The sequence below is a fragment of the Octopus sinensis genome, linkage group LG30 (genome assembly GCF_006345805.1).
Source record: "Octopus sinensis linkage group LG30, ASM634580v1, whole genome shotgun sequence".
In the NCBI taxonomy this organism is placed as follows: domain Eukaryota; kingdom Metazoa; phylum Mollusca; class Cephalopoda; order Octopoda; family Octopodidae; genus Octopus; species Octopus sinensis.
In genome coordinates, this window is record NC_043026.1 from 3502765 (window position 1) to 3526764 (window position 24000).

Below are 24000 nucleotides of genomic sequence, written 5' to 3' on the forward strand. Positions count from 1 at the left end.
TTGTTTCTTTCAGATTTTGGGAACACCAAGATTTCTGAAGAAAGATGTTGCAGGCCGTCAGCCTCCCATGAGCCCCTTCAGCAGTTTACCTGGCAGGGGAAACCACATCAATCAGCATAGATGATTCTACACTATGTCTAAGAAACTCCTCCAAGACAGATTCGAAAGAATTGGAAAGTGGTGGAATTTTTTTTTTTTCTGGTTTTTTTCCCCCCCCGCTTTTTTCGTTTTGGCTTTTTTTTTTTTTTTTTCATTTATTTGTGAAATACAAAATATAAGAATACAATATTTCTCGCATGATTAAGCACTCACTCAGCCAATAAATAGGCAACAAGTACATTTTCAGCAACTGCCATAACTTAGCAAGCACTAACGGCAAGTATGAACTAAGTGTGTGTGTGTGTGCACCGATTTTGACTCAGGGTTGCAATTCTTCCTGGGCCAGTGTATCCAGTCTTCACGTTGTTTACCTTTGTGTGCCATAGCACAGGGCCTGGAACTTACCTGCATTAAACTGCATGTTTGTTTGTCCTCAGCCCACCTGTATATTGTGTCCAGCTCATGTTGCAGATGCGCAATATTTTCAGGGTTTTGTATTGTGTGGGAGACTTTTTGTGTCATCTGCATAGCTAGCAAGGTGGTCATCGTAGCAACTGAAGGCATGTCTGAAAGGGCCAATCGTAGCAACTGAAGGCATGTCTGAAAGGGCCACTATATATATAATATATATGTATAGTGGCCCTTTCAGACATGCCTTCAGTTGCTACGATGACCACCCTTGCTAGCTATGCAGATGACACAAAAGTCTCCCACGCAATACAAAACCCGGAAAATATTGCGCATCTGCAACATGAGCTGGACACAATATACAGGTGGGCTGAGGACAACAACATGCAGTTTAATGCAGGTAAGTTCCAGGCCCTGTGCTACTGGCACACAAAGGTAAACAACGTGAAGACTGGATACACTGGCCCAGGAAGAATTGCAAACCCTGAGTCAAAATCGGTGCATGACCTGGGCATTGACATGAGCAATGATGCATCTTTCCAAATGCATATTGCTAATCTGGTGATAAAATGCAGACGGCTAGCTGGATGGATTCTCCGAACTTTCAGAACAAGAGAGAAGGAGACACTGATGGTCCTATGGGAAACATTCGTCCTCAGCCGCTTGGACTACTGCTCCCAACTTTGGTCACCACACAATATAAAACTAACAACAGAACTCGAAGCAACTCAGAGAAGCTACACAAAGAAAATCGTCTCAATGCAAAATATCAGCTACTGGGAAAGACTGAAGGTATTAAACCTCTTCTCCCTAGAGCGGAGGCAGGAGAGATATGCGGTGATATACATCTGGAAAATCCTGGAGGGTCTTGTCCCAAACTTTGGCATTCAAAGTTACTCCAACCGCAGAACTCCAACCACTGCATGGTGCCAAGGATTCCAACATCACCATCAAAATACAGGTCCAGATACTGCAACAGCTTGGGTTTCAGAGGACCACAGCTCTTTAACATCCTCCTTAAATGCCTGAGAGACTTACATGGTGTGGATGTGGGTTTCTTTAAAACTAAACTGGATCTCTTCTTGTCGGGAGTCCCAGATAAGCCTACCTCACGACAGGAGACGCGGATGCGGGCAGCAGCATCGAACTGCCTTGTTGATCAAGTGCCACGTATCAGAGGTGGATTCACAAATTAGTGTAGCTCATTCAGCGGTGGTGCCCCAGCATGGCCGTGGCCTTCGGGCTAAAACATTTTTAAGGATTTAAGGATATATATATATATGTATGTATGTGTATGTATATATGTATGTGTATGTATATATGTATGTGTATGTATATATGTATGTATGTGTATATATGTATGTGTGTATGTATGTATGTATGTGTATATATATATATGTGTGTGTGTGTGTATGTATGTATGTATGTATGTGTATATATATATATATATGTATATTGGCAGGGCTGGCCTGCTAGGTAGCTGGCCAGAATGCTAGAAAAAGATCATCAACGATCAAACCACAAGGGAAATTCTCTAGAGGAAGAATTCAGCGAGCGCCAGAACCAAATTTGGTGGGCAGGACATATGAAAAATTAAATAAAAAACAGACTTAAATGCATACTCGGTTTCGGTCTTAACAAAAGAATTACTTACATAATTCAAGTGTCCGTGACTTTTCATACATTCGGTCCTCGAGATGCAAACCGCAAGACTAACCCCAGCCCTCTGTGTCAAGACAGACACGTGCTTAGTCTTACTGATTACATCGGGAATAAAATTTCAAATGTCTTGCTCTGGCGCGCTAAGAGACTCCTGAAGCGAAGGGCTGCAGTGAATAATTCACTGCGGGTAATGCTTACAACTAGGGAACGTATTTATTTAAATATTTAAAAATTGAGGGAGATAAATTAATATTAATTTTAATATCAATTTAAAACCAGTAGTCCAGCATTCAAAAAATCTGAGGCTTAGAGGGAAAAATAACGAAAGTTCACCCAGCATATGATTACTTGTGGACGCGTTTCTGGGTTAGTTAGATATATTCCTGTCATCAGCACAAAGATTTCCTTAAATTTAAATTTGAAAGCACTAAAATTTGAACATACCATGTGAAATGCAGTCCTGCTGCATTTCACAAGGGATTTTTGGTCCCCTGAAGTCATCTTGCTTCACAACTCAACCTACCTTTTTTTTGGCTGTAAATTTTGGGTTAGAAAAATTCAATTTGAATCCCAGAAAATATGGTGAAGCTAATTCCTGTCTGAAACCTAAAACATCTCTCTCGAATCTCTTAAGCATCACCTTCACTATGTTTTCTTATTTGCATCTGTTCCAGTTCCCAGTTGTCATATTCTCAGTGCCAGCCCAGTGGAACCGTCTAAGAAGAATGCATCAAAATGGACCTTGAAGGTTGATTACATAAAGTTCACAGGCGAGATGTCTTTGAAAACGTCTACAACATTGTTGCAGGGATCAAAAGAAAATTGCCAGTCTGCTGCCTCTGATATAAATACGCTGGTCAAGTCCTGTAAGTTGAACTTTTATGTTTTCTTGGAGCAATGCCACTAAGCATTTTCTCAAATATGTTTATGTTTCTGCTAGCCTTTAGAAAGCGTTTGATAATTTTTTAAAATTTAGGTAGAAGGCCTGAATACACACGCAAGCATGTACCTGACTCATACATTGTTCGCTTTCCAGACATTTGTACATTACTGCTAATGCAGACACCCATAAAATTATTAATTATAAAATTATGGCAGACCCCCATAAAATTATCAACCATCTTACCAACAATAACTCTGAGCACCTTTTCAAACTCCACCTGTCTAACACCCATGGACATGTTTACAAAGTAAGAAAACAGCACAGCTCCCATGACTTTCGGAAACATTTTTTCATGCTAAAAGTTGCTGGAGCATGGAACAAACTGCCAGCATCAGTTGTTAGTTGTCGGAGCACTGCATCCTTCAAAACTTCCATGCTTTCTGAGATTCGCCAACACTACACCTGATTTTCTCCCCTCCATACACACACAAGCATGTATCTGACTCATACACTGTTCACTTCCCAGACATTTGTACATTACTGCATATACTTTATACGCACTTTTGACAAGTTGTGGTGCACCAGAGCCATGTGCTGAGAGGAATTCTTTGGGGTTTGAATAATTCACCTCTGGAAACATAGGTGTTTCGATCAATATCCTTAAACAACCCTTATTCAGGGACCTTTTGAGCAGGATGGGTTAGTCGACCTGAAAAAAATTCTAACTGGACCCCACCTGCAAGGTCGTGCATTGTTTATCTTGATATGATCTCACCATGACGCGCACATATGGTTGTGATGTATGTGCCTGGTGTACCATTATCAGATGGGTAGTCATGATGGGTATACTGGGCTTTGTATATTTTACCCCAGTGTCACTTTGATGGCATGCACTGCTCTCTCACACAATAATAGTAATATTAATAATAATAACATCGTTAAACAACCCTTATTCAGGGACCTTTTGAGCAGGATGGATTAGTCGACCTGAAAAAAATTCTAACTGGGCCCCCACCAGCAAGGTCGTGCACTGTTTGTCTTGATATGATCTCATCATGCTGCGTACATATGGTTGTGATGTATGTGCCTGGTGTACCATTATCAGATGGGTAGTCATGATGGGTATACTGGGCTTTGTATATTTTACCCCAGTGTCACTTTGATGGCATGCACTGCTCTCTCACACAATAATAGTAATATTAATAATAATAATATCGTTAAACAACCCTTATTCAGGGACCTTTTGAGCAGGATGGATTAGTCGACCTGAAAAAAATTCTAACTGACGCACACATATCATTGTGATGCATGTGCCTAATGTACCCTTATCTAATGGGTAGTCATGATGGGTATACTGGGCTTCGTATATTTTACCCCAGTGTCACTTTGATGGCAATAATAATAATAATAAATTTTTTTTATTGGCCACAAGGGCTGACAAATATGATTGGAAAACATAAAGGGACAAAACAGGATGAAAGGTTACAAAGGGTTTTGTCCGTTTGTGAAAAAAAAAACAAGTAAAAAGCAGTTTAACAATCAAAAATTTTAACAACGAAAAACTCCCAATAGAGGAGACGCTTCGAAAAAAGAAAAGGTCTCATGTGGAAAAACCCATAAAAGCCACGGGAGCCTGGTCAAAAGTGGGGGTAGAGAGCCCCTTTCTCCTTTTATAATACCTTTTTCAATTACAGGCGAAACCTCAGAATTGGTCCTGTAGCAACATATAATAATATATAAAAGTCAAGTTGTGTGTCTATCTCCTAAGATTTAGATTCCTAACTACTCCCACATTTTGCGGTGCAGTTTAACCAAAACTGGGTATCTTATAGTCGTGATTCATATCGAGCCCTTCTGGGTATTAGCGCGCGTCTACGATGAGTCTACGATTAAAAAAAAAATTTACCATAATTTTTTTCCATTTTAATGCGTGCTAATAAGGGAAGTAACTCTCTAAAAATGTCTTCGATGAGTCAACGATTTAAAAAAAAATTTACCATCATTTGTTTTCCATTTTTAATGCATTTTTTTGCTTTTTTTTGCTATAACTCTCTAAAAATGCTTATATAGTTATTTCCCTTACAAACACAAGCAACGCCAGGCGATACTGCTAGTATATATATATATATATTTGTTTTATCGTTAATAACAGTGCCAAACCGAAAGAAAAGCCTTCTTGTGATAGTGAACCCTGTCAGTGGTCGAAAGAAAGGGTTAAAAACTTGCCAGAAAATCCTGCCCTTTTTTGAGCTGGCCAATATAAAGACTGAAGTGATTGGTAAGTTTTCCTTTTGGTATCTTTTAAATTTACTACACAGGAGTGGCTGTGTGGTAAGTAGCTTGCTTACCAACCACATGGTTCCGGGTTCAGTCCCACTGCGTGGCATCTTGGGCAAGTGTCTTCTACTATAGCCCTGGGCCAACCAATGCCTTGTGAGTGGATTTAATAGGCGGAAACTGAAAGAAGCCCGTCATATATATGTGTACGCAGGCGCAGGAGTGGCTGTGTGGTAAGTAGCTTGTTTACCAACCACATGGTTCTGGGTTCAGTCCCACTGCGTGGCACCTTGGGCAAATGTCTTCTACTATAGCCTCAGGCCGACCAAAGCCTTGTGAGTGGATTTGGTAGACAGAAACTGAAAGAAGCCCGTCGTATATATGTATGCGCAGGAGTGGCTGTGTGGTAAGTAGCTTGTTTACCAACCACATGGTTCCTGGTTCAGTCCCACTGCGTGGTATCTTGGGCAAGTGTCTTCTACTATAGCCTCGGGCTGACCAAAGCCTTGTGAGTGGATTTGGTAGACGGAAACTGAAAGAAGCCTGTCGTATATATGTATATATATATATATATAAGTGTGTGTGTCTGTGTTTGTCCTCCTAGCATTGCTTGACAACCGATGCTGGTGTGTTTACGTCCCCGTTACTTAGCGGTTCGGCAAAAGAGACCGATAGAATAAGTACTGGGCTTACAAAAGAATAAGTCCCGGGGTCGAGTTGCTCGATTAAAGGCGGTGCTCCAGCATGGCCGCAGTCAAATGACTGAAACAAGTAAGAGAAAAGAATAAAGAATGTGAGTGCCATGGTGGGAGTGACGATAGTAATAGTAGTAGTAGTAGTGGTGGTGGTGGTGGCAGTGGTAGTGATGGTGGTCATGCTGGTGATGATGGCAGTGGTGGTGGTGGTGGTGGTGCCAGTAGTGGTGATGGCGATGATGGTGGTATTGGTAATAGTAGTCTTGGAGGTGGTGACTTGTTGCAGTTGTGGCATTAATATTCTTTATTATTGTTTGTTGTTGTGGTGGCAGTAGGCTTGGTAATTGTGATCAGGGTGTTACAGTGGTTATTGTTGTTGTGGCCATTGCCAGCCTCGCCTGGCCTCCGTGTCGGTGGCACGTAAAAAGCACCATCCGATCGTGGTCATTTGCCAGCCTCGTCTGGCACCTGTGCAGGTGCCATGTAAAAAGCACCATCCAATCGTGGCTGTTGCCACCCTCGCCTGGCCCCCATGTCGGTGGCATGTGAAAAGCACCATCCGATTGTGGCCGTTGCCAGCCTCACCTGGCCTCCGTGTCGGTGGCACGTAAAAAGCACCATCCAATCATGGCCATTGCCAGCCTCGCCTGGCCTCTGTGTCGGTGGCACGTAAAAAGCACCATCCGATCGTGGTCATTTGCCAGCCTCGTCTGGCACCTGTGCCGGTGGCATGTAAAAAGCACCCACTACACTCACGGAGTGGTTGGCGTTAGGAAGGGCATCCAGCCGTAGAAACACTGCCAGATCAGACTGGAGCCTTGGTGCAGCGTTCTGGCTTCCCAGACCCCAGTTGAGCCATCCAATCCATGCTAGCATGGAAAACAGACGTTACACGATGATGATGTAGTGGTGGTGGTGGTGGTGATAGTGGATGTGGTGGTGATGGCAGTAGCAATGGTGGTTGTAGTAGCAATGCTCGTCATGGTGGTGTTGTTGGCGATGGTGGTCATGGTTGTCATTTTTATGATACTGGTTCTTGTTATCATCATCATACATCCGCTTTTCATGCTGTCATGGGTTGGATGATTTGACTGAGGGCTGCACCAGGCTCCAGTCTTGATCTGGCAAAGTTTCTACAGCTGGATGCCCTTCTAACGCCAACCACTCTGACAGAAATAACAGCAAACAGGTCACGAACTGGCAGAAATGTTAGGACACCGGGTGAAATGCTTAGCGGTATTTCATCTGTCTTCAAGTTCTGAGTTCAAATTCCGCCAAGGTCGACTTCGCCTTTCATCCTTTCGGGGTCGATAAATTAAGCATCCAGTTACGTACTGGGTTCGATGTAATCGACTTAATCCCTTTGTCTGTCCTTGTTTGTCTCCTGCAATTCATTCCCTACACTCTTGATCTATCCTTGTTTGTCCCCTCTATGTTTAGCCCCTTGTGGGTAGTAAAGAAATATATTTTCCCCTCTTCATCTATCAGTATGGCCACTGTCCAGTGGGCTAAACTCCTTAAACAGTATCCAGCTGTAGAAACACTGCCAGATCAGACTGGGCCTGGCGCAGCCTTCTGGCTTCCCAGACCCCAGTTGAACCGTCCAACCCATGCTAGCATGGAAAACAGACGTTAAACGATGATGATGATAATGATTACTATTATCATTATTATTATTATTATTATTATCGGAGGCGCAATGGCCCACTGGTTAGGGCAGCGGACTCGCGGTCGTAGGATCGCGGTTTCGATTCTCAGACCGGGCGTTGTGAGTGTTTATTGAGCGAAAACACCTAAAGCTCCACGAGGCTCCTAAAGCACCACCATCCCTGCTGTACTCTTTCACCACAACTTTCTCTCACTCTTACTTCCTGTTTCTGTTGTAGCTGTATTTCAAGCCTTGTCACTCTCTGTTTCACGCTGAATATCCCCGAGAACTACGTTAAGGGTACACGTGTCTGTGGAGTGCTCAGCCACTTATACGTTAATTTCACGAGCTGGCTGTTCCGTTGATCGGATCAACCGGAACCCTCGTCGCCGTAACCGACGGAGTGCTTCCACCATTATTATTATCATCATCATTATTATTATTATTATTATTATTATTATTATTATCATCATTATTATTATTATTTATTATTGAATTATTTATTGTTTCCAGTAACCAAAGAAAAAGGACACGCATCAAAATTGCTTAAAGAAAAAGATTTGAGCGACATAGATGGGTAAAATTTTTTAAACTTTTTTTTTTACTTTTTGCCATTTAAATTTTCTAATCTTTTACTTGTTTTTCAGTCACTCGACTGCGATCATGCTGGAGCACTGCCTTAAATGGTTTTAGTCAAAGAAATCGATTGCCGGAGTTAGTACCAGTGATTCACTGGGGGTTGATGTAATCGACTAGTCCCCCCCCCCTAAGATTTTAGTAGAAAAGATTATTATTAAGGGTAGCAAGCTGGCAGAAACGTTAGCATGCCGGGCGAAATGCGTAGCCGTATTTCGTCTGCCGTTACGTTCTGAGTTCAAATTCCGCTGAGGTCAACTTTGCCTTTCATCCTTTCGGGGTCGTTAAATTAAGTACCAGTTACACACTGGGGTCGATGTTATCGACTTAATCCCTTTGTCTGTCCTTGTTTGTCCCCTCTATGTTTAGCCCCTTGTGGGTAGTAAAGAAATAGGTATTTCGTCTAGCTTACGTTCTGAGTTCAAATTCCGCCGAGGTTGACTTTGCCTTTCATCCTTTCGGGGTCGTTAAATTAAGTAGCAGTTACACACTGGGGTCGATGTAATCGACTTAATCCTTTGTCTGTCCTTGTTTGTCCCCTCTACGTTTAGCCCCTTGTGGATAATAAAGAAATAAGAAAAGATTATTATTAAGGGTAGCAAGCTGGCAGAAACGTTAGCATGCCGGGCGAAATGCGTAGCCGTATTTCGTCTGCCGTTACGTTCTGAGTTCAAATTCCGCTGAGGTCGACTTTGCCTTTCATCCTTTCGGGGTCGTTAAATTAAGTAGCAGTTACACACTGGGGTCGATGTAATCGACTTAATCCCTTTGTCTGTCCTTGTTTGTCCCCTCTACGTTTAGCCCCTTGTGGACAATAAAGAAATAAGAAATGTTAGCACTCCGGGCGAAATGTTTAGCAGTATTTCGTCTGCCAAGGTAGACTTTGCCTTTCAGGGTCGATAAATTAAGTACCAGTTACACACTGGGGTCGATGTAATCGACTTAATCCCTTTGTCTGTCCTTGTTTGTCCCCTCTACGTTTAGCCCCTTGTGGACAATAAAAAAATAAGAAATGTTAGCACGCCGGGTAAAATGTTTAGCAGTATTTCGTCTGCCAAGGTAGACTTTGCCTTTCAGGGTCGATAAATTAAGTACCCGTTACACACTGGGGTCGATGTAATCGACTTAATCCCTTTGTCTGTCCTTGTTTGTCCCCTCTACGTTTAGCCCCTTGTGGACAATAAAGAAATAAAAAATGTTAGCACGCCGGGTAAAATGTTTAGCAGTATTTCGTCTGCCAAGGTAGACTTTGCCTTTCGGGTTCGATAAATAAAGTACCAGTTATGCACTGGGGTCGATGTAATCGACTTAATCCCTTTGTCTGTCCTTGTTTGTCCCCTCTATGTTTAGCCCCTTGTGGGTAATAAAGAAATAGTTATTTCATATGTCTTTACATTCTGAGTTCAAATCCTGCTGGGGTTGATCTTTGCCTTTCATCCTTTTGGGGGGTCAATAAATTAAGTACCAGTTATGAACTGGGGTCGATATAATCGACTTAATCCGTTTGTCTGTCCTTGTTTGTCCTCTCTGTGTTTGGCCCCTTGTGGACAATAAAGAAATAAGAAAAGATTATTATTAAGGCAGGTAGCTAACAAAACCATTAGTATGTCAGGTAAAATGCTAAGCAGCAATTTACCTGTCTTCGCTTTGTAAGTTCAAATTCTACCGAGGTTTTCTTTGCCTTTCATCCTTTTGGGGTTGATAAAATAAGTACCAGTTAAGCGCTGGGGTCGATGTAATTGATTAACCCTCTCCCTTGAAAGTGCTGGCCTTGATACTGAAATTTGAAATCATTATTTTTTTCAATTGATTTCCATTTTATTTCATCTTCCAGTTATTATTATTATTTGTCTTATTGCAGAATTGTATTGGTTGGTGGCGATGGTACCTACTATGAGGTGTTGAATGGCCTACTGTACCGAGCGCAAGTTGATGCCAAGTATGATTTGGATATACCTGGCTGTGATTGGATGCCAAGTCCCCTACCTGTTGGCATAATACCTAGTGGTAATTATTTGTATTATATTGTAAAAGAAGCTGTGACGGCGCGTGGCTTAGTGGTTAGGGCATTCGGCTTGTGATTGTAAGGTCGTGAGTTCAATTCCCAGCGATGCGTTGTGCTCTTGAGCAAGACACTTTATTTCACGTTGCTCCATTCCAATCAGCTGGCAAAAGTGAGTTGTACCTGTATTTCAAAGGGCCGGGCCTTGTCACACTCTGTGTCACACTGAATCTCCCCGAGAACTACATTAAGGGTACACGTGTTTGTGGAGTCCTCAGCCACTTGCACGTTAATTTCACGAGCAAGCTGTCAATACATTTATCGACCCCGAAAGGATGAAAGACAAAGTCAACCTCGGTGGAATTTGAACTCAGAACGTAAAGACAGACGAAATACCGCTAAGCATTTCGCCCGGCAGTGCTAATGTTTCTGCCAGCTCGTCTGCTGCTATGTTCTGAGTTCAAATTCTGCTGAGGTTGACTTTGCCTTTCATCCTTTTGGGGTCAATACACCAAGTGCTACTAGTATACCTATAATTACAAGGATATATTTTACCTGCACTTTCCATAGTCTCTGTAAGTCAGTGGCTAGGTCCTGACACTTTGCTATTTTTCTCTGTATCTCTCATATTGACTTTTTCATTATTATTATTATTATTATTATTATTATTATTATTGTCCAGGAAGTGGCAATGGGATCGCCAAAATTTTGGTTAGTCGTGACCCAGTTACAGCGGCCCTAGCTATTGTCATTGGTAAGTTCTTCAAAACCTTTGTCTTCTTGCATTTGTCAAAGAGGGAAGGACAGGGTCCATGGCTTTCATATTTTCTCAATTAGTCTTACACAGAACAACAAAATAAGGAAAATGAATTTGTTTTAATGCTTAGTTTAATTTAATTTTACTTTAAATATTACAGCGCATATAATATATATATATATATATATATATATATATATATATATATATATATATATAAATATATATTATTAATAATAGCAGATAATATAAAATTCCAAACTTACAGGGAAAAATTCAATTTAGCAAATATACACATGTATATATATAACCCCACAAGTAATTATACATCATAGTTTAAATATGTAAAAACATAATACCAATACCAGTATAAGCCAGACTACATGCGAGTATATACCTATATATATATATAAAGCACCCACTACACTCGCGGAGTGGTTGGCGTTAGGAAGGGCATCCAGCTGTAGAAACATTGCCAGATAAGACCGGAGCCTGGTGCAGCCTTCTGGCTTCCCAGATCCCCAGTCGAACCGTCCAACTCATGCTAGCATGGAGAACGGACGTTAAACGATGATGATGATATATACCCCTACATACATACAAACCTATACAATCATCACATACACAAAAGTGTCCTGAAGTCTAGCTTGTTGTAGTTCATAATACACTTCATGGAATGCAATTATAATTAATGGGTTATTTAGAATTGAAATATTTAAATGCTTTTTCTATATTTGTGAGAACATTTCAATGTAAAATTAACTGTATAATTCAAGAATATTAATTTAGAAGTAATCATATAATACATATACTCATGACAAAGATCACATTTAAAATTACCATCATTGTACAATAGTGCCTAACTAATAATAGACCACTTCAAATCATACTTAAGGTTCCTGTCTTTTAAATCTGAAATGCATTTCCTAAGATTTGAAGAATTCCATATTTTTCTGTACTTAAATGGATGAGAATAAATAAATAAATATAAATATATATATATATAGCAATAATAAATCTCTGAGCGCTACGCCAGTGACTGTGGTTACTGTGAAAATCTATATATATCTGGCCTGTACAGGAAGTCCCTCAGCGAAGAACGGTGCTTGCCATGCGCTGACAAGAGGCAAATACCTCGAAACCGGTCCGTGTGTAGCATCCGTATCTTCGGTGAGGCTGATCTCCCTTTGCAGGCTAGCAAGGACACCGTGATGGTGTCGGCTCTTCTGGTGACATCGATAGTCGCCTGGGGCTAAATGCATCAGTAACACCACCCCGCCCTGTCCCTAGCCACATTCAGATGGCTGACCCCGCTTATATTATATATATATATATATATATAAGAGAACAAGGTGTACGTATGCCACAATAATATATGAATAAAAATATATATATAAAAATACAAAATGGGACAAGAACGCAAAGCATTCAAATAGACGATACAAAAAACGAACGGGTCATTCGAAGCCTCTAATCTTCAGTCAAGAAACGGATCATCCTCGCAATTTTGGCTGATTACTCTTGAGATTGCTCCGATCAGGCTTCGAATGACCCGTCCGTTTTTTGTATCGTCTATTTGAATGTTTTGCGTTCTTGTCCCATTTTGTATTTTTATATATATATTTTTTATACATATATGTATATATATTATTCAAAGGAATTCCAACCCTGTTTGTTTTTTTATGTTTTATTTATATTCTTTGTAATATTAATGCACAGGAGTGGCTGTGTGGTAAGTAGCTTGCTAACCAACCACATGGTTGCGGGTTCAGTCCCACTGCGTGGCATCTTGGGCAAGTGTCTTCTGCTATAGCCTCGGGCCGACCAAAGCCTTGGGTGGATTTGGTAGACGGAAACTGAAAGAAGCCTGTCGTATATATGTATATATATATATAAGTGTGTGTGTATATGTTTGTGTGTCTGTGTTTGTCCCCCTAGCATTGCTTGACAACCGATGCTGGTGTGTTTACGTCCCCGTCACTTAGCGGTTCGGCAAAAGAGACCGATAGAATAAGTACTGGGCTTACAAAAGAATAAGTCCCGGGATCGATTTGCTCGACTAAAGGCGGTGCTCCAGCATGGCCGCAGTCAAATGACTGAAACAAGTAAAAGAGTATATAGTAAAATGAAATGAAATGAAGTGTGTGTTAGGGTGTATGTGTGTGTGCCTATACGCACCCTTTTTTGATTCCTACTTTACCCCCTCCTCCCCTCCATGTTATTTTCCCTATATACACCCATCTTACTATACACACCCCTTCCATGTAAATTAACTGCCCCCCCACTACCTGCATCTCTAAGTTGTTTTCTTCTTTTTCTCTTTTCCTATTCATATCCACACTCGCACTCTGACATGCACTCACTCTCAAACATGTGCTCACACTCGTGTTCATTCACTCATGTATGCTTGCACTCGTATATACACTCACGTCATTATGTACACTCTCCACTCCCACTCATTCATGTATACTCACTCTCATATGCATACACTCATGTATACCCTCACTCAAACATACACTTTCACTCCTACATATACCCTCACGCCTACATATACCCTCACTAATACATATACCCTCACTCATACATATACCCTCACTCCTACATATACTCTCACTCCTACATATACTCTCACTCCTACATATATCCTCACTCATACATATACCCTCACTCATACATATACCCTCACTCCTACATATACCCTCACTAATACATATGCTCTCACTCATACATATACTCTCACTCATACATACCCTCACTCATACATATACCCTCACCCCTACATACACTTTCACTCCTACATATACCCTCACTCAAACATATACCCTCACCTATACATACCCTCACTCCTACATATACCCTCACTCCTACATATACCCTCACTCCTACATATACCCTCACTCATACATATACCCTACTCCAACATATACCCTCACTCATACATATACCCTCACTCATACATATACCCTCACTCCTACATATACCCTCACTCCTACATATACCCTCACTCCTACATATGCCCTCACTCATACATATGCCCTCACTCATACATATGCCCTCACTCATACATATGCCCTCACTCATACATATACCCTCACTCACGTATATACCCTCACTCACAAATATACCCTCACTCACAAATATACCTTCACTCACATATATACCTTCACTCATGTATATACCCTCACCCATACATACTTTCACTCCTACATATACCCTCACTCCTACATATACCCTCACTCCTACATATACCCTCACTCCTACATATACCCTCACTCATATATACACTTGCTTATATGAAAACTTACACTCTCTTTTACACGCACTCACTTTTGCACTATGATGTACACCTGTATACACACATACATACACACACACTAACACACACACACTAACACACACACACTAACACATACACACGCTAATACACATGCACACAGGCAAGACGAGAGGAATGACTACATACACAGTGCACCAGAATTCCGGTAAATTCCTGACGTTTGGTGGTCTTTTGGTTGGTTATGGCTTTTTCAGTGATATTATTTATAAAGCTGAGAACAGACGCACCCTGGGAATCTTCAGGTACCCAGGTAAGTGGAGACTTCTTTTAATTAATTGTTCTACAGGTATACAACTGATACAGGTATACAACTGATACAGGTATACAACTGAGGCGGCGAGCTAGCAGAAACGCTAGCACGCCGGGCGAAATGCTTAGTGGTATTTCGTCTGCGTTACGTTGTGAGTTCAAATTCCGACGAGGTTGACATTGCCTTTCATCCTTTCAGGGTCGATAAATTAAGTACCAGTTACAAACTGGGGTCGATGTAATCGACTTAATACCTATGTCTGTCCTTGTTTGTCCCCTCTGTGTTTAGCCCCTTGTGGGTAATAAAGAAATAGGTATACAACTGATATTACAGTGGCAGATGATTCCATATCTCTTTTACTAATTGCTTAGGATACTAGAAAGACTGTCATCAGATAGGTAGGAGCACTCCGTCGGTTATGATGACGAGGGTCCCAGCTGATACGATCAACGGAACAGCCTGCTCATGAAATTAACGTGCAAGTCACTGAGCAATCCACAGACGTTCTGAGTTCAAATTCCGCCGAGGTCGACTTTGTCTTTCATCCTTTCGGGATCGATAAATCTAGTACCAGTTACGCACTGGGGTTGATGTAATCGACTTAATCCCTTTGTTTAGCCCCTTGTGGGGCAATAGAGAAATAAGAAACATTAGCACGCCAGGCGAAATGCTTAGTGGTATTTCATCTCCCGTTACGTTCTGAGTTCAAATTCCACCAAGGTTCACTTTACCTTTTATCCTTTTGGGATCGATAAATTTAGTACCAGTTACGCACAGGGGTCGATGTATTTGACTTAATCCCTTTGTCTGTCTTTGTTTGTCCCTTCTGTTTAGCCCCTTGGGGACAATAAAGAAATAAGAACATAGCAGCAGATGAAATATTACTAACCTCTTGCTCTGCAAGCTGGCAGATATGTTACCATGCAGGGCGAAATGCTTAGTGGTATTTCGTCTGTCTTTACGTTCTGAGTTCAAATTCCACCGAGGTCAACTTTGTCTTTCATCCTTTCGGGGTCGATAAATTTATCGACAGCTTGCTCGTGAAATTAACATGCAAGTGACTGAGCAATCCACAGACATGTGTACCCCTAATGGAGTTCTCAGGGAGATTCAGTGTGACACAGAGTGTGACAAGGCCGGCCCTTTGAAATACAGGTACAACTCATTTTTGCCAGCTGAGTGGACTGGAGCAATGTGAAATAAAGTGTCTTGCTCAAGGACACAACGCCTCACCGGGAATTGAACTCATGACCTTACAATCGTGAGCCAAATGCCCTAACCACTAAACCACGTTCCATCACAAGGACTATCATCATCATCATCATCAATTAATGTCTGTTTTCCATGCTGGCATGGGTTGAATGGCTTGTAAAGAACTGGCAAGGTCAGGGGCCACACAAGGTCCCATAGTCTGTTGTGGCTTGGTTTCTATGGCTGGATGCCCTTCCTAATACCAACCACTTTGCAGAGTGTACTATATTTTACATGGCACCATCACCAGAGCTTTTTATGTGACACTAACACCTGTGCATTTACATGGCATATTCACCTGTGATTTTATGTGGCACATTCACCTGTGATTTTATGTGGCACATTCACCTGTGATTTTATGTGGCACATTCACCTGTGATTTTACATGGAACTAGTACTGCTGCTTCTTATGTGGCACCATCACCTGTGCTTTTTACATGGCACCATCACCTGTGCTTTTTATGTGGAATCGTTAGCATGCAGAGCAAAATGCTTACCAGCATTTCAGCCCTCTTTACGTTCTGAGTTCAAACTCCACTGAGGTCAGCTTTGCCTTTTATCTTTCCAGGGTTGATTAACCCTTTTGTTACCAACCCGGCCAAAACCGGCTCTGGCTCTGTAGTATAAATGTCTTGTTTTCATAAGTTTTGATTTAAAATCTTCCACCAAACCTTAGTCACAATTTATGTTCCTAACACTAGCTGAATGATAACTAAGTTATTTTACTAAATTCTTTGTTATATTTAAAGTAATTGAAAGAAACACAAAACATCTCAACAGAAATATAGTAACAAGAGGGTTAAAATATAAAAGAGAAACAATTCTTAACCCTTTTGATAGCAACCTGGTTGAAACCACCTCTGGCTCTGTAGTACAAATGTCTTGTTTTCATAAGTTCTGAATTAAAATCTTCCACCAAACCTTAGTCACAATTTATGATCCTAACACTAGCTTAATGATAACTAAGTTATTTTACTAAATTCTTTGTTATGTTTAAAATAATTGAAAGAAACACAGAGCATCTCAAAATGAATACGGTAACGAAAGGGCTAAATAAGTACCAGTTGAACATTGGGGTTGATCTAATTGATTTATCCCCTCCCCTGACATTCCTGGCCTTGTGCTAAACTTTGAAATCAATATTATTATATACAGGAACATTTGGAAAAGGGATGTTTTGTATCCTGAAACTAGAAGTTATCTGAAGCATGTCAGTAAGGAAAGGGTTTATAAAATGTATCTATTTTTCAATCTTTCTGCAGTTTACTTGTTATGGGGATTATTTAATTTGCGAAGGTTTAAAGTTTGTATAGAATATGAAGTCCCCAAGGACAATTTGACAGAGCCAAGTGAAGGCGGAGCTTCAACTGTGATAAAAGGAGGCGGAGATTGCTCTGTGATAAAAGGAGGCGGAGATTCCAGTGTGCAACAAAAAGAAGGTGGAGCTCCGATTGAGCAAAAGGGAGGCAAAGATTGTGCATCAGATGTGAACTTTGGCAGCAAACCAGAAAATATCAGGTATGGACCACAGGATTTTTGTCTATTTATTTGATGGTAGAGTCACTGGAGTGTCCAGGTGTGATCCCAGGAATTTTTCAACAGGAGGGCACAGGGTCAGAAAGGAATACAATTCTAGGAGAAAAGGACATAATAACATTATTTAGAAGGGCACACTTCTTTTCTCGAGTGGGGAACATGCCCTTCAGCACCACCACCCACTTTGGGTCTGCCCCTGGTGTTGGACAAAATGCCTTTTATTTTATTCTGGCCCTTTAAATTCTGAGTTTAAATCCTACCAAATTCATCTTTGCCTTTCATCCTTTCAGGATCTATAAAGTACCAGTCATGTACTGGGGTTGATGATACTGACTAACCCCATCATCATCATCATCATCATAACATCCATTTTCCATGTTGATATGAGTTGGCCAGTTTAACAGGATCTGATGAAGAACTAGCTTGCTTACTAACCACATGGTTCCGGGTTCAGTCCCACTGCGTGGCACCTTGGGCAAGTGTCCTCTACTATTGCCTCGGGCTGACCGAAGCCTTGCAAGTGGATTTGGTAGATGGAAACTGAAAAGAAGCCTGTTGTATATATGTATATATATATGTGTGTGTGTGTGTTTGTCCCCCCAACATCGCTACACAACTGATGCTGGTGTGTTTACGTCCCCTGTAACTTAGCAGTTCAGTAAAATTGACCGATAGAATAAGTACTAGGCTTACAAAGAATAAGTCCTGGGGTCGATTTGCTCGACTAAAGGCGGTGCTCCATTATGGCCACAGTCAAATGACTGAAACAAGTAAAAGAGTAAAAAGAATAATTCTTCATCTCTTAACCCTTTTGTTACTAACCCGGCCAAAACCAGCTCTGGCTCTGTGGTAAAATGTCTTGTTTTCATAAGTTTTGAATTAAAATCTTCCACCAAACCTTAGTCACATTTTATGTTCCTAACACTAGCTTAATGATAACGAAGTTCTTTTACTAATTTCTTTTTATATTTAAAATAATTGAAAGAAACACAGAGCATCTCAACAGAAATATGGTAACAAGAGGGTTAAAATATAAAAGAGAAACAATTCTTAACCCTTTGATACCAACCCACCTGAAACCACCTCTGGCTCTATAGTACAATTTAGTACAAATGTCTTGTTTTCATAAGTTTTAAATTAAAATCTTCCACCAAACCTTAGTCACATTTTATGTTCCTAACACCAGCTTAATGATAACTAAGTTATTTTTACTAAATTCTTTGTTATATTTAAAATTAATTGAAAGAAACACAGAGCATCTCAAAATAAATACAGTAACGAAAGGGTTAAATATAGAATTGTATTATATACTCTTTTACTCTTGTTTCAGTCATCTGACTGCGGCCATGCTGGAGCACCGCCTTTTGTCGAGCAACTCGACCCCGGGACTTATTCTTTGTAAGCCCAGTATTTATTCTATTGGTCTCTTTTTGCCGAACCGCTAAGTGACGGGGGACATAAACACACCAGCATCAGTTGTCAAGCAATGCTAGCGGGACAAACACAGACACACAAACATACACGCACACACACACACACATATATATTATATATATATATATATATATATATATATATATATATATATACACACACACGACGGGCTTCTTTCAGTTTCTGTCTACCAAATCCACTCACAAGGCTTTGGTCGGCCCGAAGCTATAGTAGACGACACTTGCCCAAGGTGCCATGCAGTGGGACTGAACCCGGAACCATGTGGTTGGTAGGCAAGCTACTTACCACACAGCCACTCATTTATTTATACTTATTTTGTTGTGTAGTGTAACCAGTCCACACAAAGAACCAGTCCGGAGGAAGGTCATAGCTGAGATCAACAGGAACAATGATGGCGAATCAAATTTAGAGGTCAAAGGTCAGAATGATGCTGAAGACCAAAATAGAAAGCTGTCAGATGGTGAAAGTAAAACCGGTGATAATGAGGCTGCCCAAAGTGTGGGTGCTGGTGACTGCCCGAACGGGTCAGTTACGGATGGGGCTGTGCCTAATAACATTCCCAAAGGGCCAGTGGCTACTGTTGAATTTGATGTCGCTGATAATACCAATGGTGCCGCTGCTGTTGCTACTGCAGTCTCAGGTGTCGATCGTAAAGGTTTGTATGTGAATACTAGCAGTATCGCCCGGCGTTGCTCGGGTTTGTAAGGGAAATAACTATATAATCATTTTTAGAGAGTTACTTTCCTTATATAACCCGAGCAAAAAATGCATTAAAAATGCGGAAAAATTATGGTAATTTTTTTTTTTACTCGTAGACTCATCATAGACGCGCGCTAATACCCAGAAGGGCTCAATATGAATCATGACTATAAGATACCCGGTTTTGGTTAAACTGCACCGCAAAATGTGGGAGTAGTTAGGAATCTAAATCGGAGGAGACAGAGTCTCACACACACACACAACTTCAATTTTATATATAAAGATATTTGTGTCTACTGCTTAAAGGTAATTTCAGTAAATCTGTGGCAGAGAGAGAGAGAGAGAGAGAGAAAGTGTGTGTGTGTGTAAGAGAAAGAGAATTAAAAGGTTGCGTTTTTGCTCTTTTACTTGTTTCAGTCATTTGACTGCGGCCATGCTGGAGCACCGCCTTTAGTCGAGCAAATCGACCCCGGGACTTATTCTTTGTAAGCCCAGTACTTATTCTATCGGTCTCTTTTGCCGAACCACTAAATTAAGGGGATATAAACACACCAGCATCAGTTGTCAAGCGGTGTTGGGGGAACAAACACAGACACACAAACATATGCACACACATACATATATATATATATATACATATATACGACAGGCTTCTTTCAGTTTCCGTCTACCAAATCCACTCACAAGGCTTTGGTCGGCCCGAGGCTGTAGTAGAAGACACTTGCCCAAGGTGCTACGCAGTGGGACTGAACCTGGAACCATGTGGCTGGTAAGCAAGCTACTTACCACACAGCCACTCCTACGCCTATATACATATATATGATAAGCTTCTTTCTGTTTCTGTCTACCAAATCCACTCACAAGGCTTTGGTCGGCCCGAGGCTATAGTAGGAGACACTTGCCCCAGGTCCCACCAGTGGGATTGAACCCGGAACCATGTGGTTGGTAAGCAAGCTACTTACCACACAGCAACTCCTATGCCTATATATATATATTTATTGATAAATTCTTTTGTGAATTTTAGTCTGAAATTTTTATAATGTTGTTGTTGTTCTTGTTATTGTAGATTGGAAATGTATAACAGGCACATACATCTCGTTTGGCACGTTCCTTCATCTTTTTGAACTGACCGAAACAGAAGCTGTAGAAGTTATCTTGTGCAATACAGTCGGTGACTTGAAAGACATGTTTAGGAATCTCGTAAACCCCAACAACGTAAGAAGCTTCCATTTTATTCCAATCCACTGAATTTAGATTTTGTTCATCTGCAACAACCAGGATGTGTTACCAAGTTTGCTTACAAATCACATGGTTCCAGGTTCAGTCCCACTATGTGCCACCTTGGGCAAGTGTCTTCTACTATAAACTTGGGCCGAGCAAAGCTTTCATCATCGTTTAACGTCCATTTTCCATAGGTATTTCGTCTGCCGTTACGTTCTGAGATCAAATTCCGCCAAGGTCGACTTTGCCTTTCATCCTTTCGGGGTCGATGAATTAAGTACCAGTTACGCACTGGGGTCGATATAATCGACTTAATCCCTTTGTCTGTCCTTGTTTGTCCTCTCTGTGTTTAGCCCCTTGTGTGCAAACTAGATGACTGCACCAGGCTCCAATCTGATCTGGTGGGCCGAGCAAAGCCTTCGTCATCATTTAACGTCCGTTTTCCATGCTAGCATGGGTTGGACGATTTGACTGAGGACTGGCAAACTAGATGGCTGCACCAGGCTCCAATCTGATCTGGTGGGCCGAGCAAAGCCTTCATCATCATTTAACGTCTGTTTTCCATGCTAGCATGGGTTGGACGATTTGACTGAGGACTGGCAAACTAGATGGCTGCACCAGGCTCCATAATGATCTGGTGGGCCGAGCAAAGCCTTCATCATCATTTAACGTCCGTTTTCCATGCTAGCATGGGTTGGACGATTTGACTGAGGACTGGTGAACTAGAAGGCTGCACCAGGCTCCAATCTGATCTGGCAGAGTTTCTACAGTTGGATGCCTTTCCTAATGCCAACCACTCTGAGAGTGTAGTGGGTGCTTTTACATGCTACCGGCACAAAGGCCAGTCAGGCAGTGAGCTGGCAGAGTGGTTAGCATGCTGGGCGAAATGCGTAGCCGTATTTCGTCTGACGTTACGTTTTGAGTTCAAATTCTGCCATGGTCGACTTTGCCTTTCATCCTTTCGGGGTCGATAAATTAAGTACCAGTTACGCACTGGGGTCGATATAATCGACTTAATCCCTTTGTCTGTCCTTGTTTGTCCTCTCTGTGTTTAGCCCCTTGTGTGCAAACTAGATGACTGCACCAGGCTCCAATCTGATCTGGTGGGCCGAGCAAAGCCTTCGTCATCATTAACGTCCGTTTTCCATGCTAGCATGGGTTGGACGATTTGACTGAGGACTGGCAAACTAGATGGCTGCACCAGCTCCAATCTGATCTGGTGGGCCGAGCAAAGCCTTCATCATCATTTAACGTCTGTTTTCCATGCTAGCATGGGTTGGACGATTTGACTGAGGACTGGCAAACTAGATGGCTGCACCAGGCTCCATAATGATCTGGTGGGCCGAGCAAAGCCTTCATCATCATTTAACGTCCGTTTTCCATGCTAGCATGGGTTGGACGATTTGACTGAGGACTGGTGAACTAGAAGGCTGCACCAGGCTCCAATCTGATCTGGCAGAGTTTCTACAGTTGGATGCCTTTCCTAATGCCAACCACTCTGAGAGTGTAGTGGGTGCTTTTACATGCTACCGGCACAAAGGCCAGTCAGGCAGTGAGCTGGCAGAGTGGTTAGCATGCTGGGCGAAATGCGTAGCCGTATTTCGTCTGACGTTACGTTTTGAGTTCAAATTCTGCCATGGTCGACTTTGCCTTTCATCCTTTCGGGGTCGATAAATTAAGTACCAGTTACGCACTGGGGTCGATATAATCGACTTAATCCCTTTGTCTGTCCTTGTTTGTCTTCTCTGTGTTTAGCCCCTTGTGGGCAGTAAAAAAAATGGGTATTTCGTCTGCCGTTACGTTCTGAGTTCAAATTCCGCCGAGGTCGACTTTGCCTTTCATCCTTTCAGGGTCGATAAATTCAGTACCAGTTATGCACTGGGGTTGATATAATCGACTTAATCCCTTTGTCTGTCCTTGTTTGTCCTCTCTGTGTTTAGCCCCTTGTGGGTAGTAAAGAAATAGGTATTGGCAATAACCACACTCAAATGGTGTTTTTCATGTGCCACCTGTGCAGGAGCCAGTCCAGCGGCACTAGCAATGACCTCACTCAAATGTTTTTTCATGTGCCACCAGCACAAGTGCCAATAAGAATCATGCTCGAATGGAGCTTTTTACGTGCCACCGGCACAGAAGCCAGTCAGCTGCTCTGGTAACTATCACGTTCGGATGGTACTCTTAGTGCTCCACTAGCGTGGATGCCAGTCATCGAATTTGATTTCGATGTGAATGGATTTCATCATCATCATCGTTTAACGTCCGTTTTCCGTGCTAGCATGGGTTGGACGGTTCCACCGGGGTCTGGGAAGCCAGGAGGCTGCACCAGGCTCCGGTCTGATCTGACAGTGTTTCTACAGCTGGATGCCCTTCCTAATGCCAACCACTCCGTGAGTGTATTGGGTGCTTTTTACGCGCCACCGGCACAGGTGCCAGTCAAGGCGGTGCTGGCATCGGCCACGTTCGGATGGTGCTTTTTACGTGCCACCGGGGAATACAATCTAAATTTTTCAAAACTGTGATTATTTTAAACCTCTACTCAATCTTCCATTAGTGTTATGTGTATATTAGATGAAAGGAAGATTTTGTAGGGTTTTTTGGGGGTGGGGTGGGGACTGTAACCCGTAGCGATCTCGAGTATTTTGTTGAGTGCTGTGTTTTTCACAGCTTGTTATTAACCCTTTAGTGTTCAGATTACTCTATCAAATGTAATACTTATTCACTCAAATTGTTTTGAAAAATCAGGCATTATTTTATAGCTTTGAGGTTTCAATGATGTGATTGTTTATTTTTAGAATGTCAATGTAGGTTAGGTGTGAGAGGCTAGATATGGCCAGTTTGAATATAAAACCTGTAGAATATCTGGGCCAGATATGGCCGGTTTAAACACTAAAGGGTTAAACCCCTAAGATGCCACCCAATTGCCCTACACCAGTGGTTCCCAAACTATGAGTCACGACCCACAGATGGGTCGTGAACAGAATCTTAGTGGGTCGCAAAAAGTTATAAAATTACTCATTAGCTTTGATTAACTGTTGTCTATCGAGATAGTTCAAGACTTTTAACACCCGAAAATTGGTACAGTTCTGGGCATCTCTTCAAACCTCGTACCCATTCATTTCCACCGAAGGGATTAACCCTTTAGCATTTAAACCGGCCATATCCAGCCAAAAGTATTCTGCTTGTT

General features: G+C 41.7%; 1 protein-coding gene across 1 annotated transcript in view; it reads left to right on the forward strand.

Moving 5' to 3' along the window:
* The first annotated feature begins 42 nt into the window (after positions 1 to 42).
* The window catches only part of LOC115226571, a 32569-nt gene continuing 8611 nt past the window's right edge, over positions 43 to 24000 (forward strand). The window contains exons 1-10 of the mRNA XM_029797577.2: positions 43 to 177; positions 2844 to 3035; positions 5205 to 5330; positions 8186 to 8249; positions 10170 to 10315; positions 10993 to 11064; positions 14505 to 14654; positions 17168 to 17423; positions 19223 to 19551; positions 20662 to 20810. Coding sequence (XP_029653437.1) covers positions 2945 to 3035; positions 5205 to 5330; positions 8186 to 8249; positions 10170 to 10315; positions 10993 to 11064; positions 14505 to 14654; positions 17168 to 17423; positions 19223 to 19551; positions 20662 to 20810 — 1383 coding nt within the window. The 5' untranslated portion in view covers positions 43 to 177; positions 2844 to 2944. The remainder of the gene's footprint in view (positions 178 to 2843; positions 3036 to 5204; positions 5331 to 8185; positions 8250 to 10169; positions 10316 to 10992; positions 11065 to 14504; positions 14655 to 17167; positions 17424 to 19222; positions 19552 to 20661; positions 20811 to 24000) is intronic.